The sequence below is a fragment of the Corvus moneduloides genome, chromosome 18 (genome assembly GCF_009650955.1).
Source record: "Corvus moneduloides isolate bCorMon1 chromosome 18, bCorMon1.pri, whole genome shotgun sequence".
NCBI lineage: Eukaryota > Metazoa > Chordata > Aves > Passeriformes > Corvidae > Corvus > Corvus moneduloides.
Window position 1 is genome coordinate 3,915,251 of NC_045493.1, and position 20,099 is coordinate 3,935,349.

Below are 20,099 nucleotides of genomic sequence, written 5' to 3' on the forward strand. Positions count from 1 at the left end.
TTTGGGGGTTGTGGACCATGGGTGGGTTTGGAGGGTTGTGTGTTGGGGGGATCTGGTGTGTGGTCATGGAGGATTTTGGGGGTCTGGTTTGAGAAAAATGAATTCACAAGCTGAATTTTCAGCAGCATAATATTGAACATTTATTAGTAGAACAAAGGCATATCATAGCGCTGGGGCGCTTAGCAATATTGCCAGAGGCGCGCCTCCATTCATTTTACTGTGAACTTAAGTACTCTTGTAAACAGTTACATATTCATTAAGCCCAGAAAGTAATTTGCACTTCACTCAACTTTCCCCCCTCTCCGGTCCCTGCCTCCTTCCACTAGCATGATGCTGACTTCATCCTCTGGATCGGTACAGAGTTGAGGCATCCCCCCCTCCAGTGCCTCCTCACTCTCCAACCTAATTTATAGCTGACAGTTTCCTTGGGAGGTGTGAGTTTTGATGAGATAACAGTCTTCCTGGGATGCATGAGGTTTATCTTCTTTGTTTCTTTAAGATGTCCTGGTTTCTGGCTCCGTAGTTTCTCAACTTAAAAGACATTTTTTTCCATGTGTTTATTACTACGTTTCCCAACATATTACAACTATTTCAAAGTTACAATTTACCTTAATCTTGTTCCTACTTAACTATATTTTATTTTAACACTATTTCTACATAGTACTTCATTACTTATAAATGTTAAAATCATATATGCGAAAGACAACATTTATCATTCACTCATTTATCACAGGTTCAAGACCATGGATGGGTTTGTGGGATCGTACCTCAGGGTTATGGGCGGGACTGGGGGTCTGAGGCTCACCCAGAGTGATGATGGGGCCCTGCATCCCTCACTGTTTTGGAGGGAGGTACGACAGCAAGGTCTCCCACAGGAGGCGATACCCCACAGTGGGGTATCCTCAGGCTGACCCCCCTTTCCTCGGCAGAGGCTCACACCTTCCTCATCCTGTGGGACACCAGGCACCTCAGCTCAGCCCTGTGCCGGCCCCTCCTGCACGCCACGGCCTTCTCAGGTGGGTCTCTCTCCAAACCTGCTGAGGTGGGCACAGAGGTCTGGGTGCCCCCCACCCCACGGCCTGTGCCCCCCAATTTTCCCCGCAGGGTGCCTGAACTGCAGCCGTGTCAGGGAGCTGACAGCCCGGCTCGCCACCCTCAAGGTGCAGGCAAGTTCCAATCTGGGTTTTGGCCACCTCCCCCTGCACCCCCTGAGGGGCACCAGAGCCCTGGGGGAGGGTCACCCTGTGCCTCCTGCTGTTGAGAGTCTTTCTGAAGAATGGCTAAAAAGCAAAGGTCATGATGACATAGCGGGCTTAGTAAAGATGCAGACTTGGCAAGGACACTAAATCCTTGAGCAAGGAGTTGTACAAATGACAGGATGTAAGTCCAGATAAGTTAGCAGAAAGAAACCATATGGAAGAGAAAAGATAAGACCACAGTGATCTCATGGAATAGCTCCCACCAATAAGGAGCTCAGCTTTTGCAATATGTATGAGCTAATTAGTAGTACTATAAGTATGTGTAGATTATTACAATAAACGAGACTTGCTGACCACAATGCCGTGAGTGCTTGTCTCCCGCGACTCCACCCGACATCTGGCGCCCGAACAGGAGAAGTTGCCCTTATGCGACGGGGAGTTGCGTTGGGTTCGGGTCCTGCAGCTAGAAGGACGGCGAAAGAGGTTGCGTACGGCTAAACGCAGCACCCAGCCGCGTCGTGCCTATCACCTCCGCGCCCGAGCGACCGCACAGGCGGGCTCGCTGATACGTGCTGCCGAAGCCTGGAGAGCTAGCAACGGTACCGTAAGTATGGAAAGGCAAGCAGCACAGGAACTTTTTAAAACTTTTTTGCTTAAGCGTAATTTTAAAGGAATTGATCTTGAGAAAGACCTCCCCGTTCTTTTAACGCATGCGCGCTCTTATAGTTTTTTCACTGACCCCCACTCCATTCATGAATTAACTCAGTGGCGCGCGTATGGTGATAAACTTTGGGATCTTGTCTTAGATGACGATAAGCCAGCTAAAAAGATTTCTAAACTATGGAGAGTTGTCCACAATGAACTTTTAATGGTACAGGCAGAGAAAAAAGCGGCAGAAAAAATTAAGATTGCTCAGGATCGGAACCGTCATTACGGCGATCACAGTGCCTCTGTTTTCTCTGGCCCACCTAATCCCCCCACCTTTGCTACAGTTCAAATCCCGCCTGAGGCTCTTGCCTCTGAGTCGCCTTCCGCGCCTCCCCTCCCCCCACCTCCTACTCCTCCTACGCCTTCCTTGCCGCAGCCTGCTCTGCCGCGGCCCCCCCCCGCCGCTCGAGCCGGCCCGGGAGCCGCCGCAGCCTGCTCCTCCACCGCCCTTGCCTCTCCTGTCTCCGCCGGACTGTTCTCGTTCGCGAAACCCCTTTGTTAGCCCTGAGCCTGTCCCTGGGGCAGAGTCTGACCTCGCAGAGGCCATGGCTAGGGGACATAGAGAACTCTGGGCTGCGGTTGCTCGTGATGGCTTACAAAAGGGTGATTCTGACATGCTAGCGGCTGCGCAAGACAGCATGGCGTTCCCTGTTTTATTTGTCCCGAATCCACAAGGGGGCGGCAATGTTGCGCAGGTGACTAACCTTGATTGGAAGCTGTTAGCGCAGCTAAGAGCAACGGTGGGGAATTACGGTGTCACCAGTGAACCAGTTAAACAGATGCTTGATTATATTTTTAACGCTTTTACCCTTCTTCCTGCTGACATTAAAGGCATTACTAAGCTTATGTATACCCCGCATCAGCGACTGCTTTTTGAAGCTCGCTGGAGGGAGGAAGCCGCTATTACTGCTGCTGTCCCCAGGCCAGCGGCAGATCCCTTGACAGGTGTTACAGTAGCTGAGCTCATGGGTGAAGGGGATCACATGAGAGTAGAAGCCCAAGCGGCACTAGGACCTGCCAAGCTACGGGAAGCTATGGCAGTTGCTAAGAAAGCAATGGATAAGGTCCGAGCCCCAGGTGGAATCCCGATGTATATGAGCATCAAACAAGGCAGAGAGGAGTCTCTAGGCTCTTTTGTTGACAAAGTTATGGAAGCCATTTCAAAAGCTGGGGTTCAAGAGCATATGCATGACCCGTTGCTTAAGCAATGCCTTTTACAAAATGGCAATCAGGCCACCCGTGCCCTTATTACTTCCACCCCAGGGGATTGGACTGTCCAGCAACTTTTAGAAAAAGCTGCGACCATGCCCACTGGCTCGCAACTATTCTTAGCACAAGCCTTAGAAAAATTAGGTGAAGGGCTTAAAGAACAGGCTATCAGCTCTCAAAATCAGGTTATGGCAGCCCTTGCTCCTCTCCAAGCGGCAGCAGCACGTCCCCGCCCAGCTCCAGGTGGCCCATGAAGTGTTATCGCTGTGGGACACCCGGTCACACTCGTCGTGAATGCACAGCCGCAGGAATTTGGTGCAACAAGTGTCAATCCAATACGCACAACTCGAATGCATGCCGTAATAGCAATAAGAAACAGGGAAACCTCCGACCCTGCGCGAACAGCGGCCGTGTGACGACACAAGTAGCAGCTCCAGCACCTCCACCTGTCCCCGCCCAGCAACAAGTGGAAGCCTCGGCCTGGACCTGGCAGCCTCAGTAGATACCGAGTTGTTAACATCAGAAATCCATCTCATCCCCACTGGTGTCATCGGACCTGTGTGCATTAATGGCCAAGCTATGGGAGGACTTATCGTAGGTCGTTCATCCGCAATTACGATGGGACTCCTAGTAGAGACTGGTCTTGTTGATGCTGACTCCACTGGAGAAATTTTTATTTTAGCGCATACCGATTATCCTCCCGTTAAAATCCCGGCAGGACAAAAGTTAGCACAACTAGTACCATTACCACATCTGGCTTCAAGTATTCCGCCTGCTTGTAATGCACCCAGATGCCAGCCAAGTCCTGGCTCTACTGGATCTCTGACCTTACTCACTATTGATCTCACCTCCCGCCCACGAAAACGTTGTCTCCTGCTGTATCAGGCAGAATCCATCGCCTTGGAAGCCCTTCTTGACACAGGAGCTGACTCTAGTGTCATCGACCCTGGAAAATGGCCTTCCAATTGGCCCATGTTGCCCGCTACAACTGCAGTCACAGGCATCGGAGGCATGAGACTTGCCCAAAAGTCTCCTCTGGTCCACATTGAAGTTGATGGCAAACAAGTGCCGGCTACAGTTTCCATCATGCCCCTACCGACAACTGTGGACTGTTTGCTGGGCAGAGATGTCTTAGCTCAATTAGGCCTCGTGCTGACCAATGACCACCATTTACACTAGGGGCCATTGCTTGGACATTCCCGTTGCCGCTGACATGGACCACTAACGAGCCTGCGGTGGTTAAGCAATGGCCCTTAAAACGGGAAAATTTAGAACAAGCCCATGCTTTAGTAACCGAACAACTCCAACAGGGCCACCTAAAACCATCCGTCAGTCCTTGGAATACTCCTATTTTTGTCATACGCAAGAAGTCTGGTGCGTTTCGCCTTTTACATGATCTTCGTGCAGTAAATCAACAGATGGAATCTATGGGGGCGCTACAACCTGGTCTCCCCAGTCCGGCTATGTTGCCCCAAAATTGGCCTCTTTTAATTATAGATCTCAAGGACTGCTTTTTTACTATTCCATTGCATCCAGATGACACCAAGCGCTTCGCCTTTACCTTACCTGCCCTGAATAAAGGAGAACCAGCCAGGCGATTTGAATGGACTGTATTGCCACAAGGGATGAAAAACTCACCTACTTTGTGCCAACTGTATGTTGATGCTGCCTTACAACCCTTACGGAGACAGATGCCTGATGCCATTATTTATCACTACATGGATGACATTCTCTTTGCTCAAAGGGATCCTTTCACCCCTGCCCAGATGCAAATTATTGTTGCCTCCTTGGCTGCTTGGTCCCTTGTTGTGGCACCCAACAAAATACAAGTTTCTGCTCCATGGAAATATCTAGGATGGACTATTACCGCTCAGAGAATAAAACCTCAGAAGTTACATATTCAAGCATCTATTTCAAACCTAAATGAGGCCCAGAAACTTCTAGGAGACCTGCAATGGCTTAAACCTGTTACAGGAATTCCCAACATGCTATTGGAACAGCTATGTCCTTTGCTAAAGGGCACAGACCCATGTACTCCTGTGACGCTTACGCCGCAACAGTCTAAAGTCTTGCAGCAAATTACATCCTGCATCTCCAGAGGCTTTGTCGACCGTCTAGACCCCGACACCCCCCTATCCTTAACTGTCTGGAACAGTGGAGAACATCTCTTAGGAGCCATTACACAGCAAAAGAAAACGGGGGACATCTCCGTTCTAGAATGGATCTCGCCCCCCCTTGCAGCAAAGAAAAACAGTCACTCCAAAGATTGAAAATTTGGCAACTCTTTTAAAGAAAGGACGTCTACGCACCTGGGAAATTAGTGGCCTTGAACCTGCAGTTATCAACCTCCCCATGGAAAAACCTACTTTGGACTGGTACCTACTCAACTCCTCACGACTCACTGAAGCATTGCTCTCTTCTGGAGCAGAAGTTCGCACCGGCCCATTAGCTCCAAAATCACTTAACTGGTTGGGAAGCTGGACCTGGATATCCAAACCGCTGCAACACCAAGGGCCTATCCCTGATGCCTTGACAGTTTTTACTGATGCCGGACGCAGAACCAGGACAGCTGCTGTTGTTTGGCACTATAATCAACAATGGTGCCACCATAAGATCGCAGCTACCCCTACTGATACATTACAAACCTTAGAACTTGTAGCAGTACTGTGGGCTGCCCTTCATTTTTCGGAACCCCTCAATGTCGTTTCAGACTCTCTTTATGTTGTGGGAATTGTTTCTAGAATCGAGGACGCTGTCATCAAGGAAGTAAAAAACCAGCGACTTTTTGATCTGTTATTACAGCTAAAACGTGCGCTGCGGAACAGATCTCACCCTTATGCAATTCTCCATATACGCAGCCATAAGTGGCAAGAAGGCTTAGGAGAGGGCAATGAGAGAGCAGATCAGATCGTATCACTCAGTCAGAATGTTCCCAAAAATACTAGGGCTCGAGAAAGTCACAGTATGTTTCATCAAAATGCAAAAGGATTAGTAAGAGATTTCCATATCCCCTTACGTGACGCACGCGCCATAATAAAAGCATGTCCGTTATGTAGTTTTCACAATACTGGGGTCGGTTTAGGCATAGGAGTCAATCCTCGAGGACTTAAAGCCAATGAAATATGGCAAATGGACATTACACATGTCCCCAGTTTTGGGCGCTTGAAGTATGTTCATGTGTCAATTGACACATACAGTCATTTCATATGGGCTACGGCTCAGACAGGAGAACAAGCGAGACATGTCGAACGTCATTTGAATAGCTGTATAGCAGTTATGGGAGTCCCTTTAATAATCAAAACTGATAATGGCCCTGCTTATAGCAGTGCACGCTTTGACAGATATATGCAAAATTGGAATATTACTCACAAAACAGGCATTCCCCACTCGCCCACAGGTCAGGCTATTGTAGAGAGGGCACATGGCACCCTCAAAACATACTTGCAAAAATATCCTGATTTGTCCAACCCGCATTACAAATTGCAGAAATGCCTTTTTGTCCTAAATCACCTTTGTGTGTTTGGTGAAAAAGAAGTGCCTCCTGCCATTGTTCATTTTACCTATCCTCAACCCCTGACGCCCATGCCTTGGGTGCGCTACAAAGACCCCAAGACAGGACTTTGGCAAGATCCTGTAAAAACCTTGTACTGGGGAAGAGGTTATCTATGTGTGTCCACTCCGACAGGTCCCCTATGGGTTCCGGCTAAATGGACTAAGCCTGTTGTCACTGATGAGCAACCCACAACAGAGGAAGGCGAGAAGAGTACAGAGGAAGATCTCACAAATCCTGCAGGAAGTTGAGCAACAGTTTCGCGTTACCTTCCTTGTGGACTCCGAACAGGAGATAGAGGATTATCTCCTCCCACATTTGCAGAGACATTTTTTACGCTTTTGCCAATCTGCTTGCTTTGCATGTAATTGTAGTGATCATAAGGCGTGGGTAAGATTGCTTTGCGGAGGTTGTAATTTACAGTGGTGGGTCCACCAGCGACATCTATCAGAAGGGTTTTGGTGTCAGTCTTGCAGTTTTCACTGGCACCGTGAGACGGCTCAAGGAGCATTAGTACAACTCACAGGCAAAAATATCATTGACAGTTTGCAATTAGTTGAAAATCTTGAAGATCTGAGACTAAGAGAATTAGCGTGGTCAGTACAGCATTTAGCAAAAAAGATCTTAGCAGATAGTTACTCTGTAGTTTTGCAATCCTCCTGCCAACTAAACATCGGGGTCCCCATTCAGTGGCAAGTTGAACCAAGAAAGTGGGATCATGTTTGCCGGCGGTTTAAGCATCGTGCTGCTAATCGCAGGCTCAGTAATGGGTCACAACCTTCCCTACCCTCCTAAGGTGTTTGACCCTAGAGATAATATCTGGGTCTCCTTGGCTCGCGAATTAAACACCACAACATTCTGTGCCTCCTTAGCCACACCCAGTACTCCATTTTTAACATGCTTAGTTGGAGTACCTTTAACAGATAATACATGGCACAACTTTGTAGTCGAGACCCAGAAGCAGTTCAAACCTATTTGGCCGTTGAATTCCACAAAAAATATTATTCATGGCCTACTAGACTATGATATCTGGGATGATAGACTCCCGGTGGGCCCTGAGCCACAAGAAAAAGAACTAGTTGATTCCCTTAACGCTACAGCCTGTATCTATATTAATAGTTCACGCAATTTATGCCAAGAGGGCAGCCTTAGGGGCTGTCAAATGAATACATCCAGCCCCACCTGGATTAATCCTGTTGGCAATGCTTCACAGTGGGACTTAGAATGGTGCAACGTTACCGTGAGAAATCGATCTCTTGCAGCCCCTGGAACGTTTTTCCCTCGAAAGTTACCCAGAGGGTTTTTCCTAATTTGTGGGAATCGTGCCTGGTCAGGTATCCCATCCAAGCCTGTAGACGGGCCCTGTACCTTTGGCCAACTGAGTCTTGCACTTCCACAGCACCATCCTAATGCTACACACCGAATACGATGGAAGAGGTCTTTAGCAGAAACTATAACATCTGATTGTGAGGATGACCTCACGTTATGGAGCAAATTAGAAGTGCTTTTTACCTCCCTTTTTGTTCCTGGTGCAGCTGCGGCACGAGCCCATCGTCACTTAGAAAAACTGACATGTTGGATAGTTAAACAAGCAAATGGTACCAGCCGAGTGTTGTCTGAACTTGCAGAAGACCTGAGTTCAGTCCAGCACGCCCTGCTTCAAAATAGAGCAGCTATAGATTTTTTACTCTTAGCCCACGGCCATGGCTGTGAAGACTTTGAAGGAATGTGCTGCATGGATCTTGAAGATCATTCTAAGTCCATCCACGTCGAAATTAAGAATTTGATTGAACACTCCCAAAAGATAAAAAAGGACTCCGGATTTTTCAGATTAGAAGGACTTACAGAGTGGATGGGCTTAGAAGGATGGATGAAAAGTGTGATCAAATCTTTAATGCTATTGCTAATTATTGTCTTGCTTGGTTTACTTATGCTTAGCTGTATAATGTCATGTGTAAAAAATTTAATTTTGAAGTCAGTCAATATGACTATTGCAAAAAGAAAATGGGGGAAGTGTTGAGAGTCTTTCTGAAGAATGGCTAAAAAGCAAAGGTCATGATGACATAGCGGGCTTAGTAAAGATGCAGACTTGGCAAGGACACTAAATCCTTGAGCAAGGAGTTGTACAAATGACAGGATGTAAGTCCAGATAAGTTAGCAGAAAGAAACCATATGGAAGAGAAAAGATAAGACCACAGTGATCTCATGGAATAGCTCCCACCAATAAGGAGCTCAGCTTTTGCAATATGTATGAGCTAATTAGTAGTACTATAAGTATGTGTAGATTATTACAATAAACGAGACTTGCTGACCACAATGCCGTGAGTGCTTGTCTCCCGCGACTCCACCTGACACCCTGCTGTCACCCCACCCTCCCGTGTCTTTGCCAGGTGGCCCGGCTGGCGGTGGCTGAGCCCCTCACCCCAGCAGCACCCAAAGGCAGCACCCTGGGCAGGAGGCCTGAGGGGCAGCTCTGGGGGTCCCCGGCCACCCCAGGGATGACAGTAAGGCAGGGTTACAGTGGCCACCCAGGACCACCTGCCCGGGATGGAGCCAGGGGGCTCCCCAGAGAGAAGGGGTTACCTGGGTCCCCCGGCCCCCCGGGTCCCCCTGTCCCTGTGGGGCCAGTGATTCCCCGACTGGCTGAGCCTCGTAAGGGGGGCTGTGGTGGGGGATCCCCACCCAGTGTGACCCCAAGAACGGGGCTGGGTTGGGGGCTGGACTGGGGCAGAGCCAGGTTGGGGGGCCTGAGCATCACCTGGGCTGGGGGTGGTGTGGAGACCTCCTGGTTGTCATTGGGGTCCCAAGGATGAAGTGTGGGGTGCTGGTTAGCACTGGGGACCTCCCTGCCATCACTTGGGTCCCAGGGTTGAGGTGTGGGGTGCTAGGCAGCACTGGGGACCCCCCTGCCATATTGGGGTTCAGGGATGAAGTGTGGGGCACTGGGCACAGCCGGGCGCCCCTGACACCACCAGGAGTTCAGGGATGAGGTGGGGGGCACTGGGCACTGCAGGGGGCCCCCTGCCAACATTGGGGTCCCAGCAATGTGGGGTGCTGGGAAGAGCTGGGGTCCTCCTGCCATCACTGGGGACAAGACACGAGGGAGAGCAGAAGATGGGAATGGGGTCCCCCCGTGTCCCCAGGTGATGCTGGGAGCCACGAGGGGCCTGGCCCCAAACGCCTCCCTCCATTCTCCCCCCAGGGGACCCCCTCCTCTCCAATATCTTCACCGAAGCCACCAGGAGCATTGTGGGTCCCATGGGACTTCCCGGACCCGTGGGGCTGATGGGTGAGAGTGTCCCCCCTTCCTTTGTCACCCCCCAACACTTTGGGGGTGCCCCAATGCAGGGCTGAGCTGTGTCCCCTCTCCTTGCAGAGAGGGGACCTCAGCCTCCTGTCAGTTTGGAGGGGGGATTGCTGTATCCATGAGCTATTCAGGTTTTATTATTTGTCACTGATCCAGATACCTTTGTTTTGCTTCAGCAACACTGAAAAAAACCAACAGCTGCTTCTCAATATCTTAAGTTGGGCTGAACTCTTGTAGTTCTGGAAGATATTGGCACGTGAGGAAGGACATAAGGAAGGGAAGAGAGCACGTTTGCAGCGTTTACCTCTGTGCAGTGTAACCAGGTACCTCTGACCAAAATGGCAATGATGCCACCTCATTGTTGGTGTTCTCATCACAGTTGTTCCTCTGACTGTGGGATGAAGAGGAATCTCTCACAGGCTGCAGCTTATTCTGCATTTTACATATATCTAGTGTTATCATGCCTTACAAAGGCAAAGGTTTAGTACCCAGCATGTCCAGATCAGACTCTCTGTATTGTCTTGATGTTTTATAACATTCCTCTAACAATACCTACAGTATAAGAAGCATCTACTCAGTACAGATATGCTGATTTCCGTACCTATAGAGCATTGTTTTGATCTTCTCTTCATTTTAGATCTCCTTTATAAAAAATAGCCCAAACACAGGGTAGTTGTAAGATTTAAGCCTTTTTTTTTTTCTTTTTTTTTAAATTAATTATTTTAGTTTTGGTAATTCAGATGGGGGTTTTCTTGGCATTGAGTTTATTCTGTAGTTATTTCCTGATTATGGATCAATTATTGCCTTATTAACGTCAGTATTGAAAAGTCAAACATCATTAGATGCATTTCCCAGGTTTCCAGCTGAAGGTAAATTTTATATTTTTCCCTGATTACCTCAGCATATGCTTGCCATCACTTTGCAGGGAAAGACAGTAGAATGACACCCCTGAACTTGTAGACAGTGATAAATATGTGATATTTGTGAACCTGTCTGGGCTCAAATGTGTATTTCCTGGTGGGTCACAATTGCTGGATGATGGAATTGGTGACCCAGTGACTTTCTTAGCTGATGATTTTAATGAGCTGCTTCCTTGCCTGTCAAAGCTTCCAGAGGGCCCACTGGGGACAAATGCTATTGATCCTTCAGCCACAATAAGGGGAAATAAGGCCAGGTGAGCACAGAGACCACTGATGTGTAATATGTTACTGATTAATGGCCTTATTTTGTCCCCCCTCATTATCAAGAGGTAATTGTTTCTCAGGGAAAAGAACCAAGAACACAGATTCTTTGACTTACAGACATTAAAGAAAAGTAAGTTCTTAAAGTTCTGTTGTGCTTCTGCTTTTCTCATTCTATATGTGGCAGTGATAAATTAGCCTATGTACAGGTAAAGAAATCATATTTTCCCCTGTCCATGCTTTTCTTTTCCTCCGTCTCAAAATCCAGTCAAAGAACCTCCCTCCACAAACTCTGTAGGCCTGATCAGGTGCTCAGAGAAATCAGTTGCAGTGCTTCTGCCCGATGAACATGATCGGGTCTCCTTCTGATCTTTTAACTTCCTTGCAGCCCTCAATGGGTTTTGAGGACCCCAGTTCTGCTGTTCTTCTGGGATCATTTCACCATGATCTGGGTCAAGTTTCATTGTCAGGGCTGTTGTGTTACCCTGTGGCCAACAAAAAGAAATCTTAATTTAGCAGCTTGGGAGCTCCTGGATTAACTGTGGTTACAGAGGGTGGAACCTTCATCTTGGTCCTTCCTCACTGTATGGAACTGCAGGGAGAGTTTGTGAAATTTCATTACATATAAAAAATTGAAACAAAGGGGCTTGTCCTCAGCTGGAGGGCATGAGCCATGCTGCCAAAATCCAAACTTTATGCTAGCTAAGGAGGAGACCTAATGTGTCTGCCTGCATGTAAGATGAGATGATTGTGCCAAATGTAATTAGCTAATGTCTGAGCAGCTCTCTGAGCTCCCAGAGCAGGATGCCAATGTGAATGTTAGGAATCTCTAATGGTTTTATGTCTTATCTATGCTTTTATCTGATGATGGCTCTTCTTTCTCCTATTGCCACCAGCTAATAAGGGGTTTCTCCTCTAAAAAGAAAACAGATTGTATTTTTTCTTCTCCAGCATCAGCATAATGAAAAATTTCTGCTTCTTTTACTTTGAGGTTGCAAAGAGCTCCTCTGAAGCAAAATAGCAGCTTTCCTTTTCCTGCTTCCTGAAAAACTTCGTTTCTTCAGGCAAGATCCTCAGCTCTACTCAAGTCTTTATCTGCCAATTTAAAGGACTGAAAAAAACCACTAAGAGGTCCAATACACAGATAAAAGAGGATTTGGGCTTTTCAAACTTCTGAGGGTTTTCTCCTGCAGGTATCTTGGATTCTCCCAAATACTTCCATGAACAATCTCACAATCTTAGACTCTCCATTTCAGTAGACCCTTGCAAGGGAGGTTCAAAGTAACCCATTAATACCTGGAGATGCACCAAGAGTCCAAGCAGCTCACTAAAGGTCTCCAGAGCATGCGATGGAGCTGCTCAGATCAGTGCTCTCTCCACTCCTCCTTTGTCCCATTCTGTTCTGACCCTCTACAATTTCAGCTAATGGACCAGTTATTAACAAATTCCATTAGCCAAAACAAGCCATGAAAACTTGGGTTGGTCACTTGCTTGATGCTCTGGAGGGCATTCAGACAATGAACTGTTTCCTGTTGTCCGTTCCCAGTGTTACCCAAACCCCTCCCTCCTCAGGTTTCACCTGTGACACTGAAATAAGAACATTTGTCTGGGTATCACTGGGCAGAAAGTTATGGTTGCATGAGAATTTCCTGGATATTGGGCTGGCAAGTGCTACAGGAAAACTCATCAATTAAAAGGGTAAGTAATGCCTCTTTCAGCACTCACCCTTCCCTTCTGCTTTGCAACAGTTCTGAAATTGCCATCTCTATTATCTTTTCCTAGGAAAGATTTCACCATTGTGGAAAAAAGCCAACCATCCTATTATATCAACAATAGTCCTTCTGTGTTTTATACTGAACATAAAAAGCAGTATCTTATAATTAGGAATTATAAAATAAACATCTCCATCTTTCTTGGAGATAGGCTGTTTTCTTGGAAAGAAAAGTCATTGTAGGGGTATTCAGAAACTGGGGTGCATCTTCCTAATCAGAATTTCAGATTTATCACCACTCTGTTCTGCTGCCTTTTAAATTAATGGTACCACACCAGCACGTTAAAGAGATGAAATTATATTTAGCCTGGCACACTAATAACAACGATTCTTTCTGTTAAGTTTCAATAAATATCACTGTTGTAGCATTGCAGGAGATAAAAACTCAGGCTAACAAACTCCAGGATATTTGGGATCAGCTCCAGCTCCTGTTAAGGTCAGTGGAAAGATTCTTATTGACCCTGATGAGTATTGATGACTGCAAAATCAGAATACATTATTATTACAAGTGCCGTGACTGATCTTGTAACCAGCAGTTTGATCTGGTAACTGAGTGTGTGTAGCCACAAACCTACACACAGAATACATTTCCCAATAGGAAAACTGACCCACCATAACAAGAAAGTGATCACAGACAGAAAGATGGGACCAAATGCAGCTGGGAAGAATTCTCAGGTGCCCCAAGCTGAATTTTGTTGATTTTAAAACATGAACAGCTGATCACAAGGAGCTGGGAGCAGGTACCAGGGCTTGAAACACTTTGGAATTACCCTGTTTCTTGTACTCTTCTTAATCATCTGTCACTGAACACCAAAAAGGGGATGTTAATGCATTTTGACCTACCTGATAGAGCAGAAGTCAGATCCTTGATTATTCTGCAGTTGAGAAGGGAAATAAAGGGTGTGTTCCACCGGAAGGGAAAAATTCGCTCTTCCACAAAGCACAGCAACCTTGAAACTCTTTCCCCTTAGGACGTGCCTCCCCAAGGAGCTGGAATGCTCCAGCTACACAAACCTCCTGCAGGCTTTGGCTGATGGCTGCATCAGCCCCAGACAATAGCATTATTTTTAGTGGCGTCAGTCCTGATTAACAATGTCTGTTTTCAAGATTCTGATTTTCCATTGTTGATCCAGACTCCTGTAGTGCACTTCACAGGGGCAAGATTAGACCCTGAAGTAGGTGAAGGCTGAAAAGAAATCCTTTTCTCTTTGTTGACATCTTTCTTTTTTTTCCCTGGCAAATGGTTGTTTCTTTCCCATGTGATTTATATGGTTTGTTATTAGGGTGGCTGTATTTTAGTACATTACATTGTAAATTACACCCAACTATTACATGACAGATTTGGTCATTGTGCCATAAATTGTAGTGGATTTTTAAAAGAACATGGTTGACAGCTCCAGCATCTAATTTATTTCTAGGACCAGGTTACTGTAACAGTCATCAAAACATTGTCTTGCACAGAGAGTTAGTTCATTAGAACATTTCTCAGAATATTCCAGCAAATCCTTGCCTTTCAAAGGCTGCTGTTCCTTACCTATGGCTCTTCAAACCATGCTTACAGAGAGGGCAGGTTGAAGCTAAGGGAAATACACATATTCTGTAATGAAAACTTTGCATTAAAAGTGTGGCGGGAAGATCACAATGTCCAGCTGTTCCCATTTCTTGTAGGAAAAGAGGAGGAACTGTGACACACATAATCTAAGTGGCTGAGAGAAAAATGACAGAAAACCAAGCTTTTGCTCCTGTAAAAAAATAGACTTGATTACTGCAGGCTTCTAAAAAGAATCCAGGGCATGAGCAAAGGCTGAAAGTTGTTGAACCTTTTTGGAAGCCCTCTACAAATTCCATGAGAGTTACCAGATTTTCTCACACATGAAGTGTAAAAGGAAAATACTGAAATTTTTAAACAAGACAACCATTTAGAAGGGAAGCACTGTGGGGTTGAGCAGTGGGCAATCAGACTCCTCAGTCATGGGCAAGGAGCTGTTAATCTTTCTCTACAATTGCAGCTTCTATAGCTAAAGGGGACCAAAAGCCCCTCATCCTCACGGAAATCCACAAGTTCCTACACCCTCTATAGCCCTCCAAGGAGCTTTTGCCCTGTGACAACAGTGCACCTGGATTTTTGACAGCCATGGAGCATAGCACAGCAATTCTGTCCCAAACCAGAATATTTTGGGATATTATTTACCAATCTGTACTGCAGCTTGTCTTGGTATCACAGGACAAAAGTGAACTTTGAATTCGTGCATTTAAACTTTTTTTTTTTTTTTTAATTGTGATAAATGTAATGTATAAATTAGGAAAAAGAACAAGGTCCTGTTATGGTTACAAGCAGGTTATTTCCTGGTGGGTTCCTATCCCAGAAAGTTTCTCACTTGCTTTTTCCTCATTAAATGGTCTCTGATATAATAATTACCTGAACCCTGGGCCATGTTCACCAGTGCACCTGAGGCCACTGCAATTACATTGAAATAAAGCTGGAATGGTGTTGATCAGTCAGATGCAAATTTGATGACTGTTCTAATTACTGTATTTGGGAACCCTTAATGAAAGAAGAGTACGGGTGTGTATGTGTGAGAGAAGGAAAGATGGTTCCTTTGGGATGCTACACAAGGGAAAGTGCCAGGTATATTAAATATTTATAGAACAATTAGTATTCAGCTCATCCCACAAGTTCAGATCTGAGTCCAGACGCAAACTTTCCCTAATGGGTGTACTTAACCTTTCAAGACTTATCCTGCTTGTAACATAACTGGCCTCGTCCAGCCACAGAACCACGTGCACAGCCCTGCCTGTGTCTGCCTGTTGCTTGTGTTGTGTGAAGCTGGAGCTGATCAAGAGAAGTCCATGAAAAGATTCCAGGCTGATGGTGGAGTGGGAACTAATTAAATTCATTGTCTGTGTCAAATACCGTTATTAATGGAATATGAAATAACATTAAATAACCCCAAAATATTTCCATAAACACTTGAATTTATGAAAAACCTTCAAATGAGGAATCTTCCAATATTTGCCACTACAAATCAGTTTGTAAGTTCCTTGATAATAAAAATCCCACTCAGGTTGGCAAAATTGTTCAAATTCTTAAACTAACGTTTGTTATAAATGTTTTCATGAACTCATAGACAATAAATGTTCAGTAATGTTTCCAAAAGGCTGAATTCACAGCACTGCATTGAACAGCCACATCTGAAATGAATCCTCATAGCAGGAAATCTGAAAAATTAGGTGTCCAGTTTAAAAGAAGCATAAAAATGAGAAGGTATCTGCTATTAAACTCCCTTGTAGTTTAATCCACGTGGATTCTGAAGGAAATTTGACTGAGCTGGGATTTGATGCTCTGTTTTCAGAGCATTAAAGTGAGGTAAGACAAAATCCTGCCCTTTCAGTGCTACAACAGACTGTCTTGCCATTCACAAGGAGAAAAACTTCCAAGAACATGAACTGGTTTGCAGGAAAATGGAGCACTGAGATGAAACCAGGGCTCCTCCCAGCACAGCACAGGTCACCCACAGCACTGAGCAGATGCCCAGCGCTGTCTGAGTTGCTGGAACAGATCCTCTAATGTTGATATCTGACTTAATCAGATAGGTCAGAAGCCAGGAGACAGAATGGAAAAGGACAGATCATGGAAAACACCCAAAGACATCTTTACATGTGTTTGAGCTCTTGCAGGCTTGCACAGTCATTTATTGACTTCAAATGGTGATAGCACTTCAGAAGGTTATCAGTGAATGAAAAAGCAGTCTCAGACTGTGAAGGAAACTTCCATTTTTATCTGAACATTTCACTGGTCACATATTTATTTACCATGAATAATTTACCAAAGTTAACAGCTCATCACAAATCTTTGGTGTTTCCAAAGCTACAGCCCTCAGCTGTGGCCCACAATGAAAAATGGGAATCTGCAGCTGCAAGGGTAAAATTGCAAAGTTTGGTTTAAACTAAGAAAGGCATCTCTCTCACAGTACCTGTGACAGCATCAGTGTACAGAGTAAAGCCCCACAGCCATTGCTGACTCAGTAACACTTACAGAAATAGAACAGCAAAACCTGTCCTGATCCATAATTTTTAAGGAAGGGAATGTGCATCCTTGGAGTCATTACACTTTCCACTGTTTAATATGCCACATATAAAACTCAGTCCACTTCAAAAGCAGAATAATTAGCTGTTTCCTTTGCATAGTGTTGACAAATAATTTGATTCATATATTTATTTGGAATTACCAAATGAGAAGTAGTTTAAGCAGCCTCCCAAATCTCTCCTCTTCCTTTTCTTTTCTTCTCATGCTTCTCACTAAGTTTAGTAATCTCAACGTCTGTACAAAATGCTTCTATCTACAAGCTTCACTTTACAAACAATACAATCACCTGAAGAGCAGGTGATACCAAAACATCTAAGACCAAAAGAATAATGGCTATTTTCCAAAGCCTGCCAGTAAACAAAACTTAAAAAAACCAAGTTGTGGAGGTATATGTGTTTAATACCTCAGGAAAAAAAAAGGGGGGAGAGGGGTGGAATAGAATGTTTTCTGCAGCTGAAGTTCAGGCAGAAGTTAAAAAGACAGTTCACCTCAGTTCACTATAAATAGAGGCATCTAAGCAAAAACCTATCAGTGCAAAGCAAATTTGGACACCAAAATGTACAAAATGTACCAAGGAAAGGACTGATTTAGCAGTAGACGTGAAAAGAGGAAAAGCTGGAGACACTGGTTCACTTGGTGGCGCTGATTTGGAACAGACAGGGAGCCATTTTTTCTCCAGTGGCTGCTGAAGTGACACAGATTTCCTTATAACTTCATAGGACCAAGAACCAATAATGCAGCTCTGGGTTTGTTCCTTCATAGCCACAGTCCCTGAGTTTGGGAAGTGTTGCTAAGTGGCCTGGCAATCCTGAGGATGGACAGCCAGCAGAGAAGAGAGGCTCCCACAAGCTTGGCAAGACCAGAATTACCAGATACAGAATTGGCTTCGAAAAGAGAAGGGTAGATCAGTTTTCCCCTGTTCCCCTGCAGAATATTTCTGTACAAGGACTTATTAAACCAAGCCAAAATATTATTTTTTGGAATATGGGAGGCCTCCATCCAACCTCTTGTGTCCCAGGTGACCCCCCTTTTGGGTAAAGGGAAGTGTTATACTGAGCTATGTGACAGAAGCAGCAGCCCTGCTGCGTATGCATAATTCGAACCCCATAGTCTTTCCTCTAAAACAGGGATGGATTTTCCTATCATGAAATATTGTGCTGAAGTACATAAGAACTTCAAATTACTGTGCAATGGATGCAGTATGAGAATTTTAGGCACTGAGTTACCTAATTTCCAATTTATATTTTTTTCTTCCCTTAGAACATAGGGAGAGGTTTGCTGTTCTCTCAGGAAGGACAAAAGCATGGCTAAACATTGGAAGATGGTGAGAGTACTTTTTTTTCAGATAAGTAGAACTCAGCTTGGACCCTGATGTGCCCTTTGTTACTGTTTCATGTCTGGACATACGTGTTAGTCCCAAAGAACCTCTGGGCATTAAACTACCATTTTTGGTCTCTATGTGGACTTGTGTACAGACACTGGAACGTCTTTCCAGGACCCCTGTGAGCTGTGAACATGCCTTTGAGGAGAGTCCTACCAGCCAGAAATACAGAAAAATGTGGTGGAGAGACCTTATTCTGCCTTACAAGGAATCCTGGTGGCAAGCCACAGCATCTGAAATCAGGTGAAGACCTTTAAAAAAAAAGCATTTTGAAAAAGTCATGTCTCTGGCCCATCTGCTTTGCCCATCATGATAAGCAATTTTTCCATGATCTTACTCATATCCTCATATTCCTGCTCTGTGCAGAGTGATCAGTTCCTCTTTCAAATTTCAGCATGAAGTGCAAGGCTGTAAGCAGCAATATTGGGTACTCTGGCTCATTACCTTGGAGGGCTATTTTTATGGTTGTTCATGGAACTATATCTTAAAACTCTCAGTTCACATTCATAAATCAGTTTCACAGCTTTCTGCTGAGCTGTCTCAGCGCAATGGTTCTTCCCTCTGAGGTTACAACCTCTCCGAGGCTCTTGGGACTGTAACTACCCTCCCTCACTGCAGCTTATGAAACCAAACTATTGGCTGAGGACATCCTTCCTTTTCCTCACCTCAGTAAGCGCTGCAAGTCAGCGCTGCTTAAAATTTAATCAGGTTTGTCCCAACAGGATATAGTTCATGGATTTTAACCCATTTTCTACACAAACCACTAAATTTAGCCACACTAACTGCCTCTGGACAGAACCTTTATCTCAAGAACCTCTTAATGAGCTCTCATTAGCACAAATTGGCCCTGAATATCTCACCACTTCCTATCTCCTGCTTTCTCTGCAATCCATTAGTATCTGTTAGCAGCCTCATTTGAACAATTAAACTTTATAGTTTCTAGAAACACACAATAAACACCAGGTTCTACTCTTAACGTCTGTGTCTTTGAGAGACCTGGGAAGGGATTCACATGGTCCAGCTTAACAGAGCCCAAATTCTACCTGTACTTCATTGTCCTCAGAGAAAGATTTAGGTTGTTTATGTGACTGGTAACTGCCAGTCTCCAAATCGCTCTCTATTTGAGGTCCCCTAGAAAGGCACTAAACCTCAATGTCTGATGTTAAACAATAAGAATCTACATCCTTTCCTCACAGCCCAGGGTCACATTTCCCCGGCTGATCTCCGCACACAACTTTGCCTTCTCCGCAGAGTTTATTTGCACAGCTTTTTGTTGTCCTTGTTTATGTCCACCTTGGATGGCTCAAACTGCCTTAAGCAGCTGGATTTTCTCAGCCATGACCCTGGTAACAGGTTCTTATTTAACTGTGTTTTAACCACCAGCAGGCAAACCCAAACTCTAAGCCATTACAATGGTTCCTGAATGTGGACTTGTGGATTAAAGGCTTGAGTGGCCCTGGAAGGTGCTGATCCCTTGATATGCAGAGGATATGGACTCCATCCCTACTGAAATCAACTCCAACGGTAATTGTGTGCTGTGATGTGAACTGTTTTTTCTGCGCTTGTCTGGTGACTGTATTTAAAGTCCCCTGAGAACAAACAGATCAGAGGTTTTACAGCTGCACAGAGCTTGTGCCTGAAAGTTAATGGCTACGTTGGCAAGGATAAGGAACCTGGTCTTTCTTACTCTTTCCTAAAGATGTACA

The 20,099-nt window shown here is 45.3% G+C and overlaps 1 protein-coding gene and 1 long non-coding RNA gene across 2 annotated transcripts in view; both read left to right on the plus strand.

Annotated features, from left to right (window-relative positions):
- The window catches only part of LOC116453176 (EMI domain-containing protein 1-like), a 79,909-nt gene extending 69,889 nt beyond the window's left edge, over positions 1–10,020 (plus strand). Inside the window, exons 7-10 of the mRNA XM_032128337.1 lie at positions 907–1,016; positions 1,105–1,166; positions 9,057–9,318; positions 9,869–10,020. Coding sequence (XP_031984228.1) covers positions 907–1,016; positions 1,105–1,166; positions 9,057–9,318; positions 9,869–10,020 — 586 coding nt within the window. The remainder of the gene's footprint in view (positions 1–906; positions 1,017–1,104; positions 1,167–9,056; positions 9,319–9,868) is intronic.
- LOC116453050 lies at positions 4,409–6,871 on the plus strand. The gene is made up of 2 exons (XR_004243661.1): positions 4,409–4,770; positions 6,802–6,871. It is a non-coding gene; the product is annotated as an uncharacterized LOC116453050 (long non-coding RNA).
- Positions 10,021–20,099: the final 10,079 nt, after the last annotated feature.